The 19,933-nt window shown below is 38.3% G+C and overlaps 1 protein-coding gene across 10 annotated transcripts in view; it reads right to left on the reverse strand.

Moving 5' to 3' along the window:
• LDB2 (LIM domain binding 2) overlaps window positions 1-19,762 on the reverse strand; it is a 212,725-nt gene extending 192,963 nt beyond the window's left edge. For 9 of the 10 annotated variants that reach the window (XM_031066267.1, XM_031066252.1, XM_031066284.1 and 6 more), the window contains exon 1: window positions 19,402-19,745. In XM_031066267.1, the coding sequence (XP_030922127.1) occupies window positions 19,402-19,533 (132 nt within the window). In that variant the 5' untranslated portion in view covers window positions 19,534-19,745. Of the gene's footprint in view, window positions 1-19,401 lie in introns of all 10 variants that reach the window. The other variant, XM_031066276.1, reaches the window with a different exon arrangement.
• Between the last annotated feature and the right edge of the window lie 171 nt (window positions 19,763-19,933).

Below are 19,933 nucleotides of genomic sequence, written 5' to 3' on the forward strand. Positions count from 1 at the left end.
TCATGTGTGATGCCTGAAGTTTAAAAATGTGCTCATTTACTAAACTGACAGTCATGTAAATGGCTTCCAAAGAGACAAAAAAAAAAAAAAAAAAGAGAGAAAAAATTTAGGAAACTGCACAGTTATTTTTATGTTCCATTTTTGTTCACAGTTTGCAAATAAAAGCCTAGACTGGTTGCTACTATAAAAGCAAACAGACTGTTGAGTAAATATTTTGTGTTTTCCACTTCTTTTTTATCAGTGCATATTATTGATTGCTAAGTAGTATCAGTTCTGTGGGCACAAATATTACCTATTGGTAAAGCAGTTAGTCTGGATGGCTTTATCTTTTTTTTCCCCCCTCTTTCCTATTTTTTTCTCTCCACTTAAGCAGCTTTTCTCCTCTGAAGATCACCAGATAGCAATCCACTCATAAGCAGTCAAAAGATGCCCTAGATAGAAGATTTGGGTTATGGTTCACAATGTGTGCAATGAATATACTATTCAGGACATTCTTCACTGAGACCACTGGATTGCATATTCATTTTGCAATGCAGGTATATGATGAATATGACAATTATCAGAATCATAGTGAATGAGGTTTCTTATTTGCCCATCATTCAAAACAAAACAAAAAAAAATCTACAAAAAACTATCATCAAAGTTGGAAAATTTAGGATTGTGAATATATTGGTTGGGTGGATGCTGCTCCAGAAAGGCTCAAAAATGATGCAGAGAAGTTCAATATTCATTATTGAACTTCACTAGTACGACCATGGCACAGTATTATTAACAATCTTTCCAAGGCCAGAGAAGAGAGTTAGACCAGAACATGGCACTGAGGAGGTCTAGGTCTGGGTCTGAAAGCAAGCTGGGAAAGAAACAAAGGAAAGACAACCAGCATGGCTCACATGAAAACAGCAGCAACCGAGAGGGATTCACACAATCCAGACATATTTTTTAACAGCTGAATCGTAAAATAGGCGAGAAGTGAACAAATGAATCTTCTGGTCATGGCCATATTGGCTCCAGTGGCTCCAAGGTCCATTCCACTTTAATATGGTCTGTGGTGGAGCACAGCACATTACAGATGCTGCTTCAATCTCCCTGGCACATGAGCCAAACTACTGACAGCAATAGTAAGCAGGTAATTATCTATTATTATTTCATTCATGTGTACAAATGGTTTGCCAGTTGAATGCAGGAGAAGAAATGTAATGGTGACCTTTCAGGCAGGCTCTCTGAGTAGGGGTAATCTAAGTCTGCATTCCATCACATAACTTATTAAAATATAATACAAGACTCATGATTATTAAAGTGTTTATTGAGTCTTCATTAGAACTACAGGAATTACTTATGTAAGAAATAGAAGTCTTGTAGATGTAGACTATAAAGTACCAATTGGAAAAAGAAAAGAAAATATATGTATCTTTAAATTAAGGATTGCAACTATAATTTTGGACTTTCTTTTTCATTGTAGAAGCAAAATAACACCTCTGCTCTGCAAATAAATACTTATAAATTGAGAATCAGTCAAAGTGATTCCATAAACCACTTTGGGATGACATGCTGTAGCAATAACCAGAAACAAAGGGAATGTCACAGAGACAGAAAAGTCACTACAATCTTTTTCTTAACTCACAAACAGAATTTTAACAAGGAGATTGTACAATTCATCAGTACCTCTTTCCTACACTATAGACAGCTGATCAGGTCTGTGGTATCATTTTTCAGGGGTTTTGTTTTTATTATTATTACTACTACTACAAAACAATTACGCTGTGATATGAAAGTACAATGTTTTCAAAGCATAATAGGAATCTAAAACATATGTTGATGAAGATGTACTAGTGTGCCTTCAACATTTAATTACTCACACTTCATTAAAAAATGTCAACCGTCCAAAATGGGGTTATTTAATGGCACAGATTGATGGCTAAAAGTACAACCTCAAACCCAAGAATTTTTAAACCAGGCTAATGATGGAAGCTAATGATTTCCCCAAATCTTCATTGAAAAGTTGTGGGAATTCCATTTGAGAAAGAACTAATGCCAAAAAACATCTATAAACTAAAAATTTATGTATACCAAACTAAACATTACCAATTATTACACATAAGGTTATGTATAGTGGTGATAGTAACAACAATATTTAAGGAGAATGATTCTAAAATGGGAACTTAGAAAGTGACTATGACAGGTATAAAACTTTACATGAAATTTGGTACTTGATTTTAGAAGAGAAGCCCTTCCAAACTCAGATCAACCAAGGCCAAGTAATGAAAAGTGAAAACATTAAGCTCTGAAAATATACCATTATTCAGATGTATTTTTTATGTATTTTTGATGCTTTTATGTCTATTTCATTAACCGTATTCCAGTAGAATAAGATTTATATAAAAAGCTTTGCAGTGGTTTTTTTTGATTATGTGAGTTCCTTCAGATCCCCTGCAGTTGCATTAAAATTTAACCATTTCTTATTACTAATCTAAAGAGAAGTTGGCCTAATTAATATTGGTAATTGATTATAATTAACACAACATAGCATAGTTAATATGACACTGGCACTGATGCTGGCTCCTTACTCAAAAGAGTTACTAAAAAACTAAACACAATGCATGAATGATAGATGGGATTTTCTAAGACATTTGTTCTGTTTTATTGTTTTTCTGTTGTGAATCACTTCTCTTAAAATATGCAAGATGTCTAATGGAAGAACAACTTTACAGGCAAAAATATGACAGGATTGTGGAGAGAGTTGTAATGTACTCTATAAGATGTGGTGCATGTTCCTCTCAGTACGTGGAACAACTTGGGGAGGGAACATGATGGAGGAGAGAGGGGGGCACCAAAGGAGTGAGATGAAGAAGAGAACTTGCAAAAACTGAACATTAACTGAAGGCACTATTTGGAGTTACTTCAAAGCAAGTCTATGAGACTCTGCAGACATCACCACCTGTCACATACTTCTAAAGATTTGAACTCTCAAGGGGCTACTTCCTGCAAGACATGAACATCTTCACAGAAGAGATTAGAGATACATCATGAACCATCTCATCTTGACTATTTATCATGATAAACCTGCCAAGCGCATTAAATTTGCATAAAAGGATGTGGTCACCTTTAATAAGCCACCTATTTCTTGATTTCTCAGTGACAAAAACTGAATTGAAACACATTTGGTAGGAGTGCTGCAACTAATCATTGAGCAGGCAATCTTTCACAGAGCTGCCACATTATGATCTAGCTCCAAGATTTTTAAATGTGCTTTTTCATTCATAGCCTAAGTTTAAGCTGCTAGGTATTACAACATAGTGCATCTCTCTAAATGAATGAGAAATGCCAATTTAAACTTGTAAAACAATAAATCTCTCTTACAATGTCACTTATAGGGGAAAACCCACAGCACTGGTATTCTGAATGATAATCATCAGTGGAATCATCTGTATTTATTGCAGTTCCCTGTATCAGCAATGCAGGTTCTGGGTGAAGCTTCAACTAATTTCATTTTTCTTTAAGTTTTTCTGCTGATGTATCTAACATTTTTATATGTACTTGTGAAAAGACCCAAAGGGAAATCCTGAAGGGTATTCAAATCTGTGCAACCTAGTTAACATTTGTTGATAAATAATAGATTAGCTTTCCATGAGTTACTGCATCAGTATAGTTTTTGAGATACATCCTAAGCAAGTTTTAAATGTAGCTCATCAAGACAATACAACTAACCTAACTATGTCACCTTTGCTACAGGTTATTATCCAATCATGAAATTTCATGTCAGGCCACAAGAAATTTCAAAATGTCCTTTTAAAGACACTGTATGCTACACCAGGAAACCCTTTTGCTTTTATTGTTCCCTTACATTAGAAATGTCTATAAAAATGGTATTTAAACATTTGCCTGTTCATGGTCACTCAGACTAATATATTTGTTGGAAAGTCACTTCTGAAATTCTATCTCTTCCGAAGGCTAACAACTATTTACTGCATCATTCTCCCATTTCCATGAATCCAAAAGTAAAGAATGGAAAATTCTGGTAAAACTCACTAAGGGAAGCATACCTTGAATGCACCTGTTCTCTGAAAGAATGCATCCTTTTTTCTTCCTCTTCCCCAAACTCACATGGTTTCCAGTTAATTCTTTCCAGATGCTATTTTCAGAGTCTTCAGTGAAATCAGCAAGCCACAGACAAAATCCCAAATACATTTTACAGGAGTGTTTCTGCAGGATGGGGGAGGCTTGGCCTCAGCTGAAGGATCACTACCTGGTACTGCACTTCTCTTTCCATCAGCCCCTATAAATAGGATTTACAGTCTTCCTCCAAAAGGCCTGTGATGTTCCAGGTTCGTTAACCCAGATTACAAGAGTTTCCTCCCTCTCGTGACTGGTCCAGGTGAGAATGGGACACAGTTACTCACTGGAGCCTACCTGGAGCCCCACTGCAGCCCTGCTGGCGGTGCAGAGCACTCCGGCCGCTGTACACGGGGCCATGCTGCAGCCTGCCCTCTGCCAACACCTCATCAACAGCAGCAGCCCAGGCCATTCTGCAGCTCAGCAATCAGATGCACTGGCTGAAGGAGGAGCAAGGCACAAAGGTGTGTTTAGAAAGCATCAGGAGCCTGCAGGCCCAGCTGTTTCAGCCCCAACACAACAGTTGTGTCGTTCAGGCAGAGATGCTGCCTTCGAGGTGCAGGGCTGTCCTGTGGAAAACCTGACTGCATTCCCACTCAGGCCTTTCCTTACCTGGCCTCTGAAAAACACAGTAGCTGCACTGCCTGTTGTACATAGCATTTTCTGCAAGAAGCCTTGATAAAATTGAAGAGTTATCTTTGGGAAGAATTTTTCTGTCACCACAATAAATAGACAAACCTACATTCACCACGGTCATTGCCTTCCTTGCAATTCCTCTGCAATTACATGGTGGGGTCCCAGCTTTCAGACCCAAATCACTTCTGCTTGCAACTGTTTGTGTTGTGAGAGCTTTCTTTAATGGATTCATGCTCAAAGTGTAAAAGCCAAGCAGCCATGCACACTTCAATATTTAAAAGCATAAATAAAAATCTTAATAGATCCCAGATGTTTCATTTCCTCCAGCCCTTGTCAGTGATTGAGTTGGTACTGATGTAGATGATTTTCTAAGATCAGTGGTCAGTTTAATGCTGAAAAAGCTTTAGATGTCTGGGAATTTCAAATGCAATTCCTAGAAATAAATAAATCATTAAGTACAACTGTGAATGCAAGCGGCTGTTATTTTGTAAACTTATTTTATGGCCTGAAATGCACCCACAGGTTTTAAATACAACTGAGTGTGAAACAGACAGTAACATTTTGTCAAGATATATAAAACCTTGTAGATACATAATTATTTCAATCTCATTTTCTTAGCAAAAGAGCTCAAAAGTTCATACAAATAGCAACCTAAGGAATCCATACTTTATATGGTGCTGGTGACATTGAAGCTAATGAAGAACTTGCTATTTATTTGAGCAGAGCTCAGATTTGCTAGCTGCATCCATTTTTCACTTACTAAACCAGCAAGTTACCATTTACCATACCAAGCAAATAAAGCACTATACAGAAAGCATCTCTACAAAAATAAGCTGCTGAGCCCAGTAACTCAGGTCATGCTGCCACACACAAGTTTGAGACTGCAGGGAGCAGCTCAGTTCTCTCTCTCTTACTTTTACTGGGAGAAGTCCTTAGGCTCCCAAATGAAAACAAATGGGGGTGGGGGGCGTAGAGGGGAGGCTGAAGTTCATATTTAGCTTGTACAGACCCATGATGTGTGCACTTGACGTCATAAAAATGCTGTAAGTCTGCCAGGTCAGCAGCCACAAACCCCAAATGCTGCCAGTTGCAGGCTGAGCAGACACTGAAAGGCTGTGAATTTCATTTTATCATCCTTCCCCTTCCTGGTAAAGCAGCAGAAGCTAGCAGTTCCTGGAGAAAGCCACTGAAAAATATTAACTATGCACATCCAGGATTTGGTTTTGATCAGCATTAGAATAACCCCAATGACAAATCTGGCAAGATTTGTTTTTATTAATATAGCTAACAATGTGGGCTTTTTAGTCCACTTTCAAAGTGTTGATAAGCTCAGCTAAATTATGCGCTTCACTCAGCTTGCCAGATCTACCCACTATTCTGCTAATTTATGAGCCATACATTTCTCTCCAGCTAAATTTCTGATTGAGAAAAACTTCACTCAGTTTCTGTCATTTGTTTTGCTACACAATACTGCTTAATAATGACTGCTGCTTGTTCTTAACCACGCTTTCTATTATACCTTTTGCATTTTGTGAAATTTTAAGTGCAAACATAATACAAGTCCCTGAACATGAAATTTTATCGCAGAGCCAACTATGGACAACACTGAAAAGCTGAATATTTCCAGTCCTTTTGCTAAATCCATTAGAATAGGTAGGTTCCACAAAACCAAGTTTTTGCTGTTCCAGTTTCTGCACCTTGTTCTAACACCTTCATATACAGGACCAAATGCTCATTTCATTGACTTAAAGAAGAAATCTTTGCATGGGATAAGGAGCTGCAGTTACAAGACCAAACTGAAGCAAACCTAGGAAGCTTCTGACAGAGAAACAGATTTTTTTCCTTTTTCCCCCCTTTTTTTCCTTTTTTTTTAATCACAACAGCACCACTGGCCTACAAATTATGTTATTTGCAATTGTGCATCTGTGTGCCATCAATCTCCAAGGAAGGGAAAGACTGCTGGGCTGAGCTCTCAATTTATGTTTCTCAGTTGACTCTTATAATCACACACAGTGTTCTCAACCGTAGTGCAGTTATTCTGGTAACAAAATTTGCACACCAGGTGGGTTTATCCAAGTTCCCATGGTCCTAATAGTTTCATATATTTCCTAATAATAATATTGAAAATTATATAGGTAATTGTGTTTCTAAAAATCCACCTTCAGCAAAAATGGGAGAGTTCTTTCCTCTCAACAGGAAAAATATTTTAATAAAGTAGCTAGCGTATGCCTATAAAAATGGTAAGAAAAAATGCAATTTAAAAATTGCTCCCTTTTTTGATGCCTTTAAATGTGGCATTAAACAAAGCTAAGGGAATTCACGATTCTGGTGATAAAAGGTGCCAAAATAGCATGGTCACAGAGCAGGACCCACTGACAAGGATGCCTTGGCCCTGCAGCACTGCAGTCTGGGTAAGGCATTAATATTCACACTCCAGGCTGTGATTAGAAAGAAGGCTGGAGCTCTGTGCAAGGGTGGGCCTAACCCAGCAGAGGTGCAGCAAACTGCTTCACTGCCTGACTGAAATTCAGTCCATCTAATTGATACTGCAGAAGGCAGCAGCATAATGAAACAGAGCAGAGATCACTTCAGTAGTTTTATCAATCTATGCTCTCCTGCTCCTGACCAAAATATAACCTCACTCAGGACTTCACTCTTTCCAACTTCAAGCAGTCCTAGGAATGATTTAAGTTTCTATAATATGGTAACCATTAAGATATTTCTATTAGATCACCATTCAGAAATGTATCAAGACTGACTTTATTTGTATAACACTAAAAATGCATTGGTTTTGCTTAAGGTAGCCCAGTTCCTTTCAAAATGACATTTTGAGCAGCACGTTTTCCTCAGACCCAGAATAAAATACTTATAAGTACCTCATTTATTTGTGAGCAAATACAGGTAACGTCTGTTAAAAAGCAAAATCCATTAGACTCTGGGTAGTTTTGGTACTGTAAGTAGTCTCCAAACGGCAACAGATGTGGGGACGGGGGAGGGGGAAGTTGATTTTGTCTTTTTAATATTCAAAGTGGGTCTGTTCTCACTGGCTAATTAAATCAGTAGAGTGCAAACAATAAAAGAAAAAATAAGTGTTGCCGTTCTTCCCTAGAACAACCTCCCTGCTTCATCTCTACTTATTACAAGAACTTAATTTATTACCAGACTTTACAATATTCCCTCCCCAAATCATCATGAAATAAGATACATATTCCACAGCACCAGTTCCCATCAAAAATTATATGCTTGTCCTGGAGAATTTAAGATAAGATGGTTTTTCCACTGTTAAGAAGATGTGGAATTAGAATGGGCTTCTTTGATTGACATGAATCTACTGAAGAATCACATTTAAAGAGCAAAAGATTTAATAACAATAGCAGATGTACAAATCAACCAGCAGAATGCTGGCTTAAATATATTTGTGGTTCCTTGGCAAAACAATAGATTTGCACGGGTGTGCTGAATTACTTGAGAAGTAACACAATGTGTTAATAACATTAAACAGTCATTTTTCAAGAACTTAGACTATTATGGTACTTTCTAGTCAGACAATTTTTTAGCGCATAAATACACATAATATCAATTAAAATGTTTTATTTATGACATCAAAATGACAATGGTATATACAGATTTGGATTTGAAAGTATTTTAAATACTACTACCAACTTTTAGCCTTTAGTTAGTTACAATACAGAGCACAATAATAAAGACATGCTGCAGACACAGACCTGAACTCTACTGTTCTAGCACTGTACAAGAAGAGAGAAGGTGGTTCCAGCCCCAAGAACCTTATAGTAAAGATGCACATCGGGAAGACAAGGTAATATGAGCATCAGTAACCACCTAAATTTACAAGCATAAAGCTCAGCAAAGGATCAGTATGCGCATGAAAGAAGGCAGATTGCACACCCTGAGTTTGGGCTCTCCCCACACCATCAAGTTAAATGAAAGTTTGGGCATGTTTATGTATTAATCTTAAGTGACAGCACTGTGGACACACCTGAAGATAAGGGACAAAAGAGGGATGCAGACCCTTTGCATCATAAGGGTGTATTCAGCAATAAGGTGGTGTTTGGCAACAGAGGGCAACTATTTCAGCCCAGTTGTTGCCTAGTTTTTGAAAATATCAGAGCCAAGGAAATTGTTATGGGACATAATGCAGGAGCTTACAGGCAACTCCCCTCAGATGCTCAGGATCATGGTGGAAGAAAACATGGACATACATGATCATTTGAAGATGTAACAAGTGATAATCAAGACACCATGCAGTCTCAAGCATTTATAGATGTAGGGTTCTTTCTAAGCTCCGTACACTATTGGCCAAAGTTTAATGGTAATTTCTCAGCAAAATACAATTTCATTGTAGTTAATGAACTATCCCCAGCTGCTGAAATGTTGATCTATTTAACCCCAGATTCATGGTTGTATGGAGTTACTTGCTCATTGCCAAATGCTAACTATGACTTAGTTGAAGTTCCTGTTTAGCTACCATTTAAAACATACTCAGTGTCAAAAAGTACTCTTCACCCTTCAAGCATTCTTTTGGTTCACCGAATTAGTGGTCTCAAACAAATAAAATATTTACTCTGTACTGCATCCAAAACCAGTGTTTCTTTATGTAATCTGACTGATGAGCAAACACCAAACCCATAGAGATAATAGCAGCAGGTCAGACTTAGCAAAACGATGCCTCAGTTTTTGCTACTTAGCAGTAAAATACATGCTATAAAGACGCAAACAGAAATGTGCTCACTAACACCTAATTTAACTGTATCTTGAAAACACACTATAGCAACCCAGCAAAGAGATTTCTATTGGTATTTGTATGAAAGGACATTTGTCAATACCCATTAACCTCTGGGTTTTACCTGTTAGTTTTCTAAAAGATGCTTGTGTTGCTTCACAAGCCACAAGGTGTCACAGTGGCTCAAGTGGTAGGATTCTTGTCAGTCTGGACACGCAGGTTGTGGCTTCAGGTTACAAACCAGTGCTAACACCACTCCCTACAAGGAAGTCTGTGCCACACTGCATATTTAGAAGTGCAGCCCTTTGGATGCAACGATCAGTCAAGGTGCAACTCGGTTGCCTAAGGATGTTTTTTATACGGGCATTAAATAATCTTACAGCACTGTCAGGGAAGAGAAGTATTTGGTGTGTTGGCATCTTGGCCAATCTTTTCACTTTGCATTATTAACCCTGCCAGTGTCAGGAAGTACTGAAAAGAGTTGAGCTAATCATTCATATCAAATAAAAAATTTTATGAATACCACTTAGTTCTACCAAGAGTTTCTAGGAATTATTAACAATTTATTTGAATGCACTAATTATTCAAATTTATGACATATTTTTGCTGGCCCTTCATAACAAGCAATGTGCTCTAAGCATGTAATATTCGGCTAAGACTATATATTGTAGTTGGTCATATATTGTGTGTTACTGTTTTGCATCTTTGACTGGATGAGCACAGATGGAGCTAGAGCTTAAAATGCCAGGAAGCTTAGAAAATTTTTACCATTTTTCTAATGTAACTGCATACTAAGCAGCATTCCATTCCATGAAAAAATTATGCACATACATCATATTTACTGACTTGTAATTTTCCCATTGCAACCAGCCATTGTTATTAATTTGCTTTACATTCATACACCAGTCAGTCCTCACTGCAAAGCAATCAGAGATTCTTCTCTGGTGTATTTAATTTCTAAGTATCATGGTTCTATCTGGGAGGTAAGCTCAAAACAGGAAACACTGCCTCTCAGCTTAGCCTGTATAAAATAAGCAAATTCTTTCAGTAATGGTTAATAAATTGAAATTTGCATTCTGCAATTATTTGTAAGAATAAAACTCCACTGATCAAACATTCACAGAAAAGCATAAACAGCACGAACATAGCCAAAGCAAATTCACTGCTAAACTCAAGTGAATTGTCACGGAAATTTTTCATGTAGTATTTGTTGCACTCAGGTAATGAACATTTACCCAGTGTGTTGGCTTTTCATGTCCCATTATTCATGCCAACACATTCATTAAAATGGGCCCATGCTATTTAACATAATCAGCAGTGTGCATAGGTGTGGCCTTCAAAGAGTTATTACCACAGTTTACAGGCATGCTGTTCATAAATACAAGCAGAACCCCAATCACTGCAAAATGCCAAGCTTCCCAAAAAACATATGGTAATTTTTGCTGTGTAAAATGGATAGATGCACTATATAATGCATAACTGCATCACATTATATCTGAACTTCTAATTGCTTAAAATGATACTTCAAATCACATCATTAACATTATTACCTAATTACCCTAAGGGTTAACTGATATTCCAGTGATTAAGTCTAGGCAGAAGCAATAGAGCCATTGTATTGCCTCCATCCACTACAGCAAAAGGTATGATTGCAACTGCACATCTCAAGTCCATCAGAGATTCTGTGAAGATTCTGTGAATGTTCTCAACATCTGGATATGGAGAAAAAAGGTGGATAAATGAGTGCCAAAAGGAAGGAGGTCCCTCTTGCAACATACTGAGCAACAAGAATTATTTTCATTTGCTCTAAAGGAACTATTATATAGCAGTTATTTTCCTTTCACACCCTTGTGATGCAAGATAGAGTAACAGGGTAACATTTTGGTAGTTAAACCAGCTACAAGAACTATGGAAGATGGTGAGTGGCATTAATCTGAAAAGGCAAGTTACTATTAGAATGTGGGGGAGTAAAACACAGTTGTATGCCTTCTCCACTGTCAAATGACCCATGCATGAGACTTTTGTAAACAGCAGGAGAAAAACATAGCATTCTGGGTGTGAGGTATTTCATCTTCCCTTTTTCCACTTATTAGGGGCTGTCCTGGTTGCAAACCTAGAGGCAAAGCAGGTGTCACTCCTGCTTTGCCCACCTCACCCTGGAGCATGTCTAGTCCACAGAAGATGGTTAGAAATACTGGTGCTGCTGACTGCCTTCCTAAGGTATGATGTATGCTGAAGGTGCTTCAGCATAAGAAGAAATAAAATGAAAAAGTTTCACTCTATTCTCTCTAACTAGAGTTTCACTCTATTTTCCTGTTTTCTGAGCATTTTTCTCTGTTCATGTAACTATTGTATTTAAAGATTTAGAATATTTCTTTTTTGTATAACGTAGTTATTAATATCTCGGAAATCTATTTGTAACCTGCTCTAGGACAGATGGCAGCTATTTGTCTGATAAAATTTTCTGCTAATGGCTGAGGCAAAACTACACAACTGGAACAAAAATCACAATAAGGTACATAAAATACTTCAAATGGACAATGTGCTCAAAGTCATCATTTTCTCAATTTACTACTTTAGAAAATAACCTAATAAAAATGTAGTTAGGGAAAAAAACAAATGTTTTAAAGTCCAAAAGGAAAGTCAAAATAGTCCACTGCAAATGTAGTGTAAGACTACACATATTAATACTTAAACATGTTCAATTGTTTTTTCCAGGCTTTTAGTTTTCCAAGAATAAGCAAAGTGGATCTATGATTCAATCTATTCTTGAGTCTGCTTTAATCATGGGGTTCCAAATATGATGACTTTTTTACACACATAATGTGTCTTTGTATTTTGAATACAACCGATAAAGTCATTCAGCCAGGCAATTCTTTTTGGATGTTATAGTCTGCAGCTAGCAGTTGGGTAAAATGCATGGAATCTAGACAGATATTGAATCTGCTTTATGTGAGTAATCTGATGTCAAAACTATACTGAGATTAGATTTCTCCCTCCCCTTTTTAACATACATACAAATGATGTTCCTGCTCTGCTTACTAGGCTTGGCCAGCTTAGAACCAGGGAAGATGGATATCAACAGGTACTGCAGATCATGTATGACAGATTTACAGTAACCTTACAGTTCATTAGGTGCTCCAAAGGATGCAAACTATTTGGTTTGCAGCTGACCCAGCAGTAGATTTAAGCACATTTAGAAACCCACATAAAGCTGTGGGCTTTACTGCATCAGTTCTGAGTTTGCCATTCTGCTCTGGATAAGCACCTGAATGTGAATATTGACAAGAGAAAGACCTCAGGGAGAAGTTCTAGTGTGATACTTTTATTTTGGCTCTAATTCAACCCAAAACCACCACAACCCAAACCACTGTATGAGTCTGTGATTCAAGTCTGTATGCTGAGGATGGGTACAGCCCCTGCCCAGAAGCTTCAACCAGGGCATGCCTCCTTGACAGTACTGCAGAAACATCAAAGTGATGCCAAGATGACCTAAGTCTCGTGGAGAGGATAGCCTGTGGCTGTAAAATTTATGGCCTTTGCAAAGACTCCTTAGGACCAACAACTCTTGAATCCTGAAGAGGTAATAGGCTTAGAAACACTCCGAGTTCTACTTCATGTCTAGTTCTGGAAAGGTCTCATTTTTCTAGAGCAGTTGGTTTTTCACTAACCTTTTAAGGCATGCAAGAACTGGAGATGTTTCCAGAGGTATCAGCTGTTCCCAAACTGAGGTTCAAGTTCTGCAGATGGTCTAGCTGATTCCCTGTTACCTCAGAAGTACCAAATGGACTACTCAGCCTAGATCAAAAATTTTCAGGTTTTAGTTTAGTAAGGCATGGCTGTCAACTACAATGTGATAGAAACAGTATTCTGACCATAAATTGCCTTCTCTCTGAAATTCTGACAAAGATCAAACAAAGAAAGAATGTACCAGGGGAAAGAAAGGTGCAGGCTTAGGGGAGAAGATTTTAGCCAGGGGTTTGGTGATGTTTCTTCCACCACTAATTTTGTGTAATAAATAGGACCATTGAGAACTGGCCAACAGGTCCTGCCCTACCATAGTCTTTTTTGGAGACTAATCCTCAGCCTCTTTGGGGCAACCTTGTTCATGCCACAGTCACCCCTCTAAGGCATCAAGTAGCCCAGCAACAACTTCTGGAAAAGAGCACCTGGCAAAAGTGGAGCTCTATCCTGACCTGTTTACACAGCACAGTGCAGGGAAGAAGGCTCTTCTCGTGGAGGAAACAACTGAACAAAGAACCAGCATGGTTGAAATGTGTGTTTATAGTAGATATGCAACTTCTGGCAAAGAGATGCAAAAAAAACCCCATTTGAAGTAAGAAGTCCAGCTAAAAAATACTGCAAAGAGTTTAGCAATCTTATCCCCTTTTAAACAAAGAAAACACATATACAAAACCCAAATTATTTTCTTTTTTATCTGATCTTGCAATCTTACTGCAGGCGAAACTCCAGCTTAAATAATAGCACAGGACTGGCTCCTTGTTATGATCTCTATATTGTTCTTTCTCACTAACCAGCAGCTTCTATTTTTGAGACTGGATCTGCATAGTAAATCTTGTTTACATCAGGGAAAGACGAAGTTTAGGGCTTTTTCTAAGTGGATTTATGGTTTAACGAGTAAAGAAAAAAAAAGAAGAGTTGAAAAGGTTTATTTATAGAAAATTATCTAGTAAGCATCAGAATGATTGCAGACAAGACCCATTCTTACACTTTTGCAGTGACTCTTTCTCCATGCTCACCAGCCCCTACCCCCAAATGCAGTGTGCAGTTTCCCTTCTATTATATGACTTTTTGGGGGGAGGGTGGGCAGGAGCAGCAAGATATCCCTGATCGTAAGCTAAGGATCAACATGTAAAGGAAGTGGAGTCTTTTTTTTTTCTTCCCTGGCCTCATAAGAATTGTTAGTTTGCAACAATTTTAATTGAAAGCAGCTGCAACTGAATTTTTTTAACGTGTAGAAAACATGTATGAAATAAAAGAAAATCAGTAAAAAGAGCCTTGAATCCATTCTGAAGTCAGCGTCTGCCTAAAGGCATTCAAGGGTTTTCTTTTAACACTGACCTTTTAGTTTCAGCAAAGCATGGTTCATAAGTACTCTCAAAATACTTTACTCATGTTCCTAGAATTGCTAAGTATTAGTATATTTGTGGGTGAAAGAATATTTTCTCAAAATTACTTTAAAACAGAAGTTTATGTGTTTTCCCCTCAACAAAACAAACTCATTGGACAAACTCAGACTTATGTATACAATATGAGGGATCTGTTTGCCATACTAAGTTGCTAGGCGAACAAATGTGATGTCACAACACAGATTTTTATGACTAATCGATTAAAAATGCATCAGGAAGAAGAAGATTATTTCATCAGATAGCAATGTGAGAAAGAAAAATAAGAGACTTTCATTAAACTTCAGAAAATTTGTTTTGCTTTGATTTGCATTAAATATTTGGTTGCGTATGAATGTCTGTGTAAGCTTCCAGTTCATTCAGCAGCTTTTAAATAATCATAACACCCTCGTTTATTTTCCTTTTAATTTTCTTTAGATATTTTTCCATCATGAAATCTTTGTTAAATTCACTATACAGTTTAATAGGAGTTTAATATAATTTGATAAAGCTGATTGTCTTTAAAATAAATATGCTACTAATCAAGGTCTCTAGTCACCCTTAAAAACACTGCTCTCTTAGCCAGAGGGAAAGCTGTGTGTTGCATCCAATGGTGATGTTAAGCATAATCTCTTGTAGTGACAGAGAGAGATATAGGTGAATTTAATGTATTGTGATACACAAAAGTTCTAACAATACAGGGGACTAAATAAACAAGTGAAAGGCTTGATACATTTCTTTGATTACTGACAATAAAGCAACGCCTCAAACTTTAAACTGTCAGCAACTTTAAGCGATCTATTCACAGCACTGTAATGTTACTGAATAATTATATACAAGATATAATCACCTTTTTTTCTTTTAAGTGTAAGCAATTTCAAATGATTAAAAATTAGAACAGAAAAGGATTTACAACATCAAAGAGGAAAAGAGGTGCCTTTTCATAAAACATCAAGTTTTATGAAAAACAGAGACATTTACTTATGTTGCGTATTGCTACCTAGAACTTCAGAAAGTGCTGATTATGCCACAACAGGATTCCTTTCTTGAAATGTTAAACTAACACAGATATAAAAAAATTAAGATAAACCGAGTATGAGTGAATGGGATTGAAATCCTGAAAACCACACACAGAGCAAGGAAACAGCTGCATTTTGTTTAACCAGAAGTTAATCAACTATGAGAGAAATAAGCAAGATTTATCTTTATATCTGCCAGAGATTATTAAACATTTAAATATTCATTTTACTTCTTTAAATAGGGATTGTTGATGCATTACAAAATGGCACTGGATGCTCCCAAAGTATTATTAAGAAAGCATATATTAATTTAGAAAAAGTATTAGCACATTATATTCCTTTGAACAACTTTTAAGGAAGGTTCAGTTTTCCTGGACTGTTTAGTAACTCAGATTCCCTAATTTACTTTAGATCACATAAGAATTAGCTAGGTGGTGGACTTTTGCCAGTACTTACATCATAAAACCACCCCCTGCCTGGGTGTGATTGGAATTCTTCGCCTAAGACTGACCCTGAATTTAAAAAGGCAGTTGTAGGTTCTGTCTGAGGAGCCCATAAAGTTATAAGAAGTTTGGAGAGCAAAAGTTTGCATGTCTAGCACAGGCTAAAGCTGCTAATTCTTTACTTTCATGACTTCCATTTCTTCCTAAAGAAAACAGGAACAACAAAGATAGCTATGCTGCATCTAAATGACCTTTCTTTATCACTGTGTACTTCGTCTGTTTAATACACCGAGCACATCCCTCACACTGACTGTTGTTCCCTTCCACCCAGTGCTGACAGAAACTGGAGTGGAAGCAGTGGATTTCTCAGGAAGGGTCCCCAAGCCCTGAGCCCTTTTGAGAACACTTCTACCTCCCCCAGCCATCGCCCTGCTGCTGGGAGAGCAGGAGTAGGAATGGCCTGTGGTGGATTCCCCAATGGCGCTTCTATCAGTTCATTGCTTTTTTTTAATTTTTTTTTAAATAATTTCTCACCTACCTGCAAGCTTTGGAGAACTACAATGGGAAGGGAGAGGACAAACAGATAGACATGACATACAGATGCTCCTTCCATAGGCTCTCCATCCATCCTCTGTACAACTTTATTAAATTATGCATGTTTTGCTCTGCTTTGGATCTTCCACCTCTGCAAGGGACAGTACAGAATCTGGCTCTACAGGGTTATTAAGAACATTTTTATGTTTTATGAAACTAGAAAAATCCCAAAGGCTTTCCATGGATATATTTGGGATAAAGGCTGTAGTTTCCCATTTTTTTAATGCATCCTCATTTGCCACTGTCCCTCTGTGCAAGTTGGGTCCATGTGGAATCTGCCAGCTTGCTACCCCCAGTCTTTTGGAGAGTTTCTTTGTAATTCCTTTCGCCTTAAGCTGCTTTGCCTGTGCTCACCTACCCCCTGGGGCTCACAGAGCACAAGCAGCCTCCTTCAGAGACCAGTGCCTACATTATTCCAAAGACTGCCTGAAGAGAAACGTTCATGCAGCAAGCCTCTATCACCCACAGCACAAGCACATTCCTTCCATGACATACCAGGCTCTGGATTCAAAAAATTTAGAGCTAGTTATACATGCTCCAGAAGCCTACACCTACCAATCCCAAACATGTTTGGAAGTGTATAAAATTAATGTGAAACTTCCACTTTCTGACCTGCCCAAGAAGCCAGAACTATTCTTTACAGACTGTCCACACCTAGTCACTCTAGTGTCCCAGGAAATCAGTTTAATATTTTTGTTTGTTTATTATGGAGGTGTTTTCATAGGAAGATGAATGAGATGAACTGAAGTTAGCTAAAAAACACATTTCAATGAACAACAATGCTTACAGCACAGAGCTCATAAACTGAAAAAACAGAGAACCAAAATGTAAACACTGAACAATCACAAAGCAAAAGAATTTTTATTCTGAGCAAATAAAAGAAATGCTGGAGCATAAGGCCTTCATTAACTAAATACTGACTGTCAAAGTAAAATGCTGCTGAAACCTAGCAAGGCACCCCTAGAAAGAAAGAGTGGGTTATTGCTTTTTGCCCACAACAATCCATCTGAATTCGTGCAGCAAAAATTGCAATTGAAGGTGCTGAAGTTTAATTTAGCACACCTCAGCAACGAAGGAGGGGAAAGTTGTTTCACAAGTCCCTCAAAAACTTTTCTAGTGTAACATCCATAAAGCAGCTGCAATCAGGAATTGGTCAAATATTAAAAGTACCACTAAAATAATATGTAAAAAGGCTAAGTTAGCACTGACAGCTTTTAGAGCAGGTTGTATATAAAATCCTGAAGAAATCACTCAGTGATACATATTTGCTCTTCTCACTTGAAAAACTCTGCAAATTATTACATGAATATGTACAGGGATGTAAGGAACAGAGTTGCAAGACAGTAACAAACAAGCAGCAGCAAACAAACCCTCATTCTAAATGGCAGCAACCCTCTGCAGCCAACAACTTAGGGCAAAACTGACAAACACTTGCCATGGTTTTGGGAGCAAAGAGCTGCTTAGAGTTTTTAGCCAGCACAAAGTGTATCACCAATTGCTCCCCAGCAACGTTTCAAGGCTGGCAGTGGTAACAGGGATAGAAAAGCAGTTACCCCGTGGCGGTGCCCAATCAGAAAGCAGGTCACATCTCGTTAGCTGTATCATATACATTAAACGTCACAGATTCTCCATGGCTTAGCTGACAATTCAGGCATGTGTGTTTTATTTTATGATAACCTCATGTTATCTTAAAGAATCACAATACAACAAACAGACAAACCTGAGACATATTGTGTGTCACAAACCTGGCAGATATTTGGCACTACATAAAGCCGTTTACTATAAAAGATTCATACTTTTAAAAAGTCTTTTCAGGGCACCACTAATAGACTACTATGAAAAATTGCACCACCAAGAATGTTTGCTGCACAAACACAGACACATGGACAGAAATGCAGCCTGATTCACTTTCACTTCATTAGACTTGAAAAGTGTGCTTTACTTAACCACGTAAATAACAAGATGCAGCCCCCAGTATTTCTTTCTTTTTTTTTTTTCTTTTTTTTTTAATGACAAAAGCATTTCCCCCTCCCATTCAGTATGTTCTTCGCAGTGGCTGATCTGGATTTCGAAGCCAGGGTGTATAAACCACTAACACATTTTACAAAGCATAACCAACAGTGAATGTAGTTTACATTACTGGGTACTTTTGACAGCTATATGATAAAGTAGTGAACTGACCATCTCTCTTGCTAAAAGCAACAGCATTCGAAATGTAAACACAAATTTCTCTCGTCGGTTGTCCCAAACGTGTTCTTTAAGAGTAGCCTAGGAATAAGTTTTTAAAACTCCTCTCCCCTTTTCAGTTATCATCCATTTTTCATTTTAATGAGTTCACAGAACAAAATCAAAATGTTCTCCCTCTAAACCTGCAACATTCCAGAATTAATTTTGTGCAAAAGCCGAAGCAATACTTCACAATATCATAGCTGCAAATGCCAGCAGGACGGATCCTGAACAAACAACACACTAAGGCAAAGAAATTTCCTGAGACCAGCGTTATAATCAATTCTGAAGTGCTGTACTGTAATTTCATGATTTCAGCCTAAGCTGGTATCTCCTCAAAGAGTTGCTCTGCGTGGAAACATAATGAGGGATTACCCAATTAAACTACTAAATTAATTAGGGTTCATGCCTGCATATACTGTACTGTCTAGTGGGACGCTTCAGCTGGAATTCGGGCTGAAACCAACCACGGTCCATGCACAGGAAAACAAGGCTGGGGGACTTACCTCCGTCCGCGACTGCAGCCTCTTGTTCATTTCATATATTCGGTACTCTGGTTGCACCATGTATGGTGTGTGTCTCCTATAAAATGGGCCAAAAGGAGAAGAATAGAAAGGGTCATGTGGTGTGCTGGACATCTTGCCTGCTTGCAGAGATTCAAGCTACACAGAGTATCATCAACATCCATACAGAGCACATGGGCTGTGTGTTCTTCACAGTACAAAGTAGCGGCGCGCACACACACACACACATCCAGGCTGCACGCACTGGCTGGGGACTGCTGTGGGAGCCCGCTCCGGCGGAGACGGGCGGGGGGGTGGGGGGAGCGGGAGCGCACAGGCTCCAGACACGGAGAGGGAGGCTGGATAGCTTCAGGCACCGCCGCTCGGTTTTAAAGCAGCAGTTTCTGGAGGGGTCATTTCCTGTCCGCGCTGCCGACTAGTTCAGAAATGCCATCCCCCCCTCCCCGCCTGGCAGAGGTGCGGGTTGGGGTTCGCTGTCCCCCCGCAGGCCCCCGCCGGAGCCGCGGCGGGCTCG

Source organism: Geospiza fortis, unplaced genomic scaffold, assembly GCF_000277835.1.
Source record: "Geospiza fortis unplaced genomic scaffold, GeoFor_1.0 scaffold40, whole genome shotgun sequence".
Lineage (NCBI taxonomy): Eukaryota > Metazoa > Chordata > Aves > Passeriformes > Thraupidae > Geospiza > Geospiza fortis.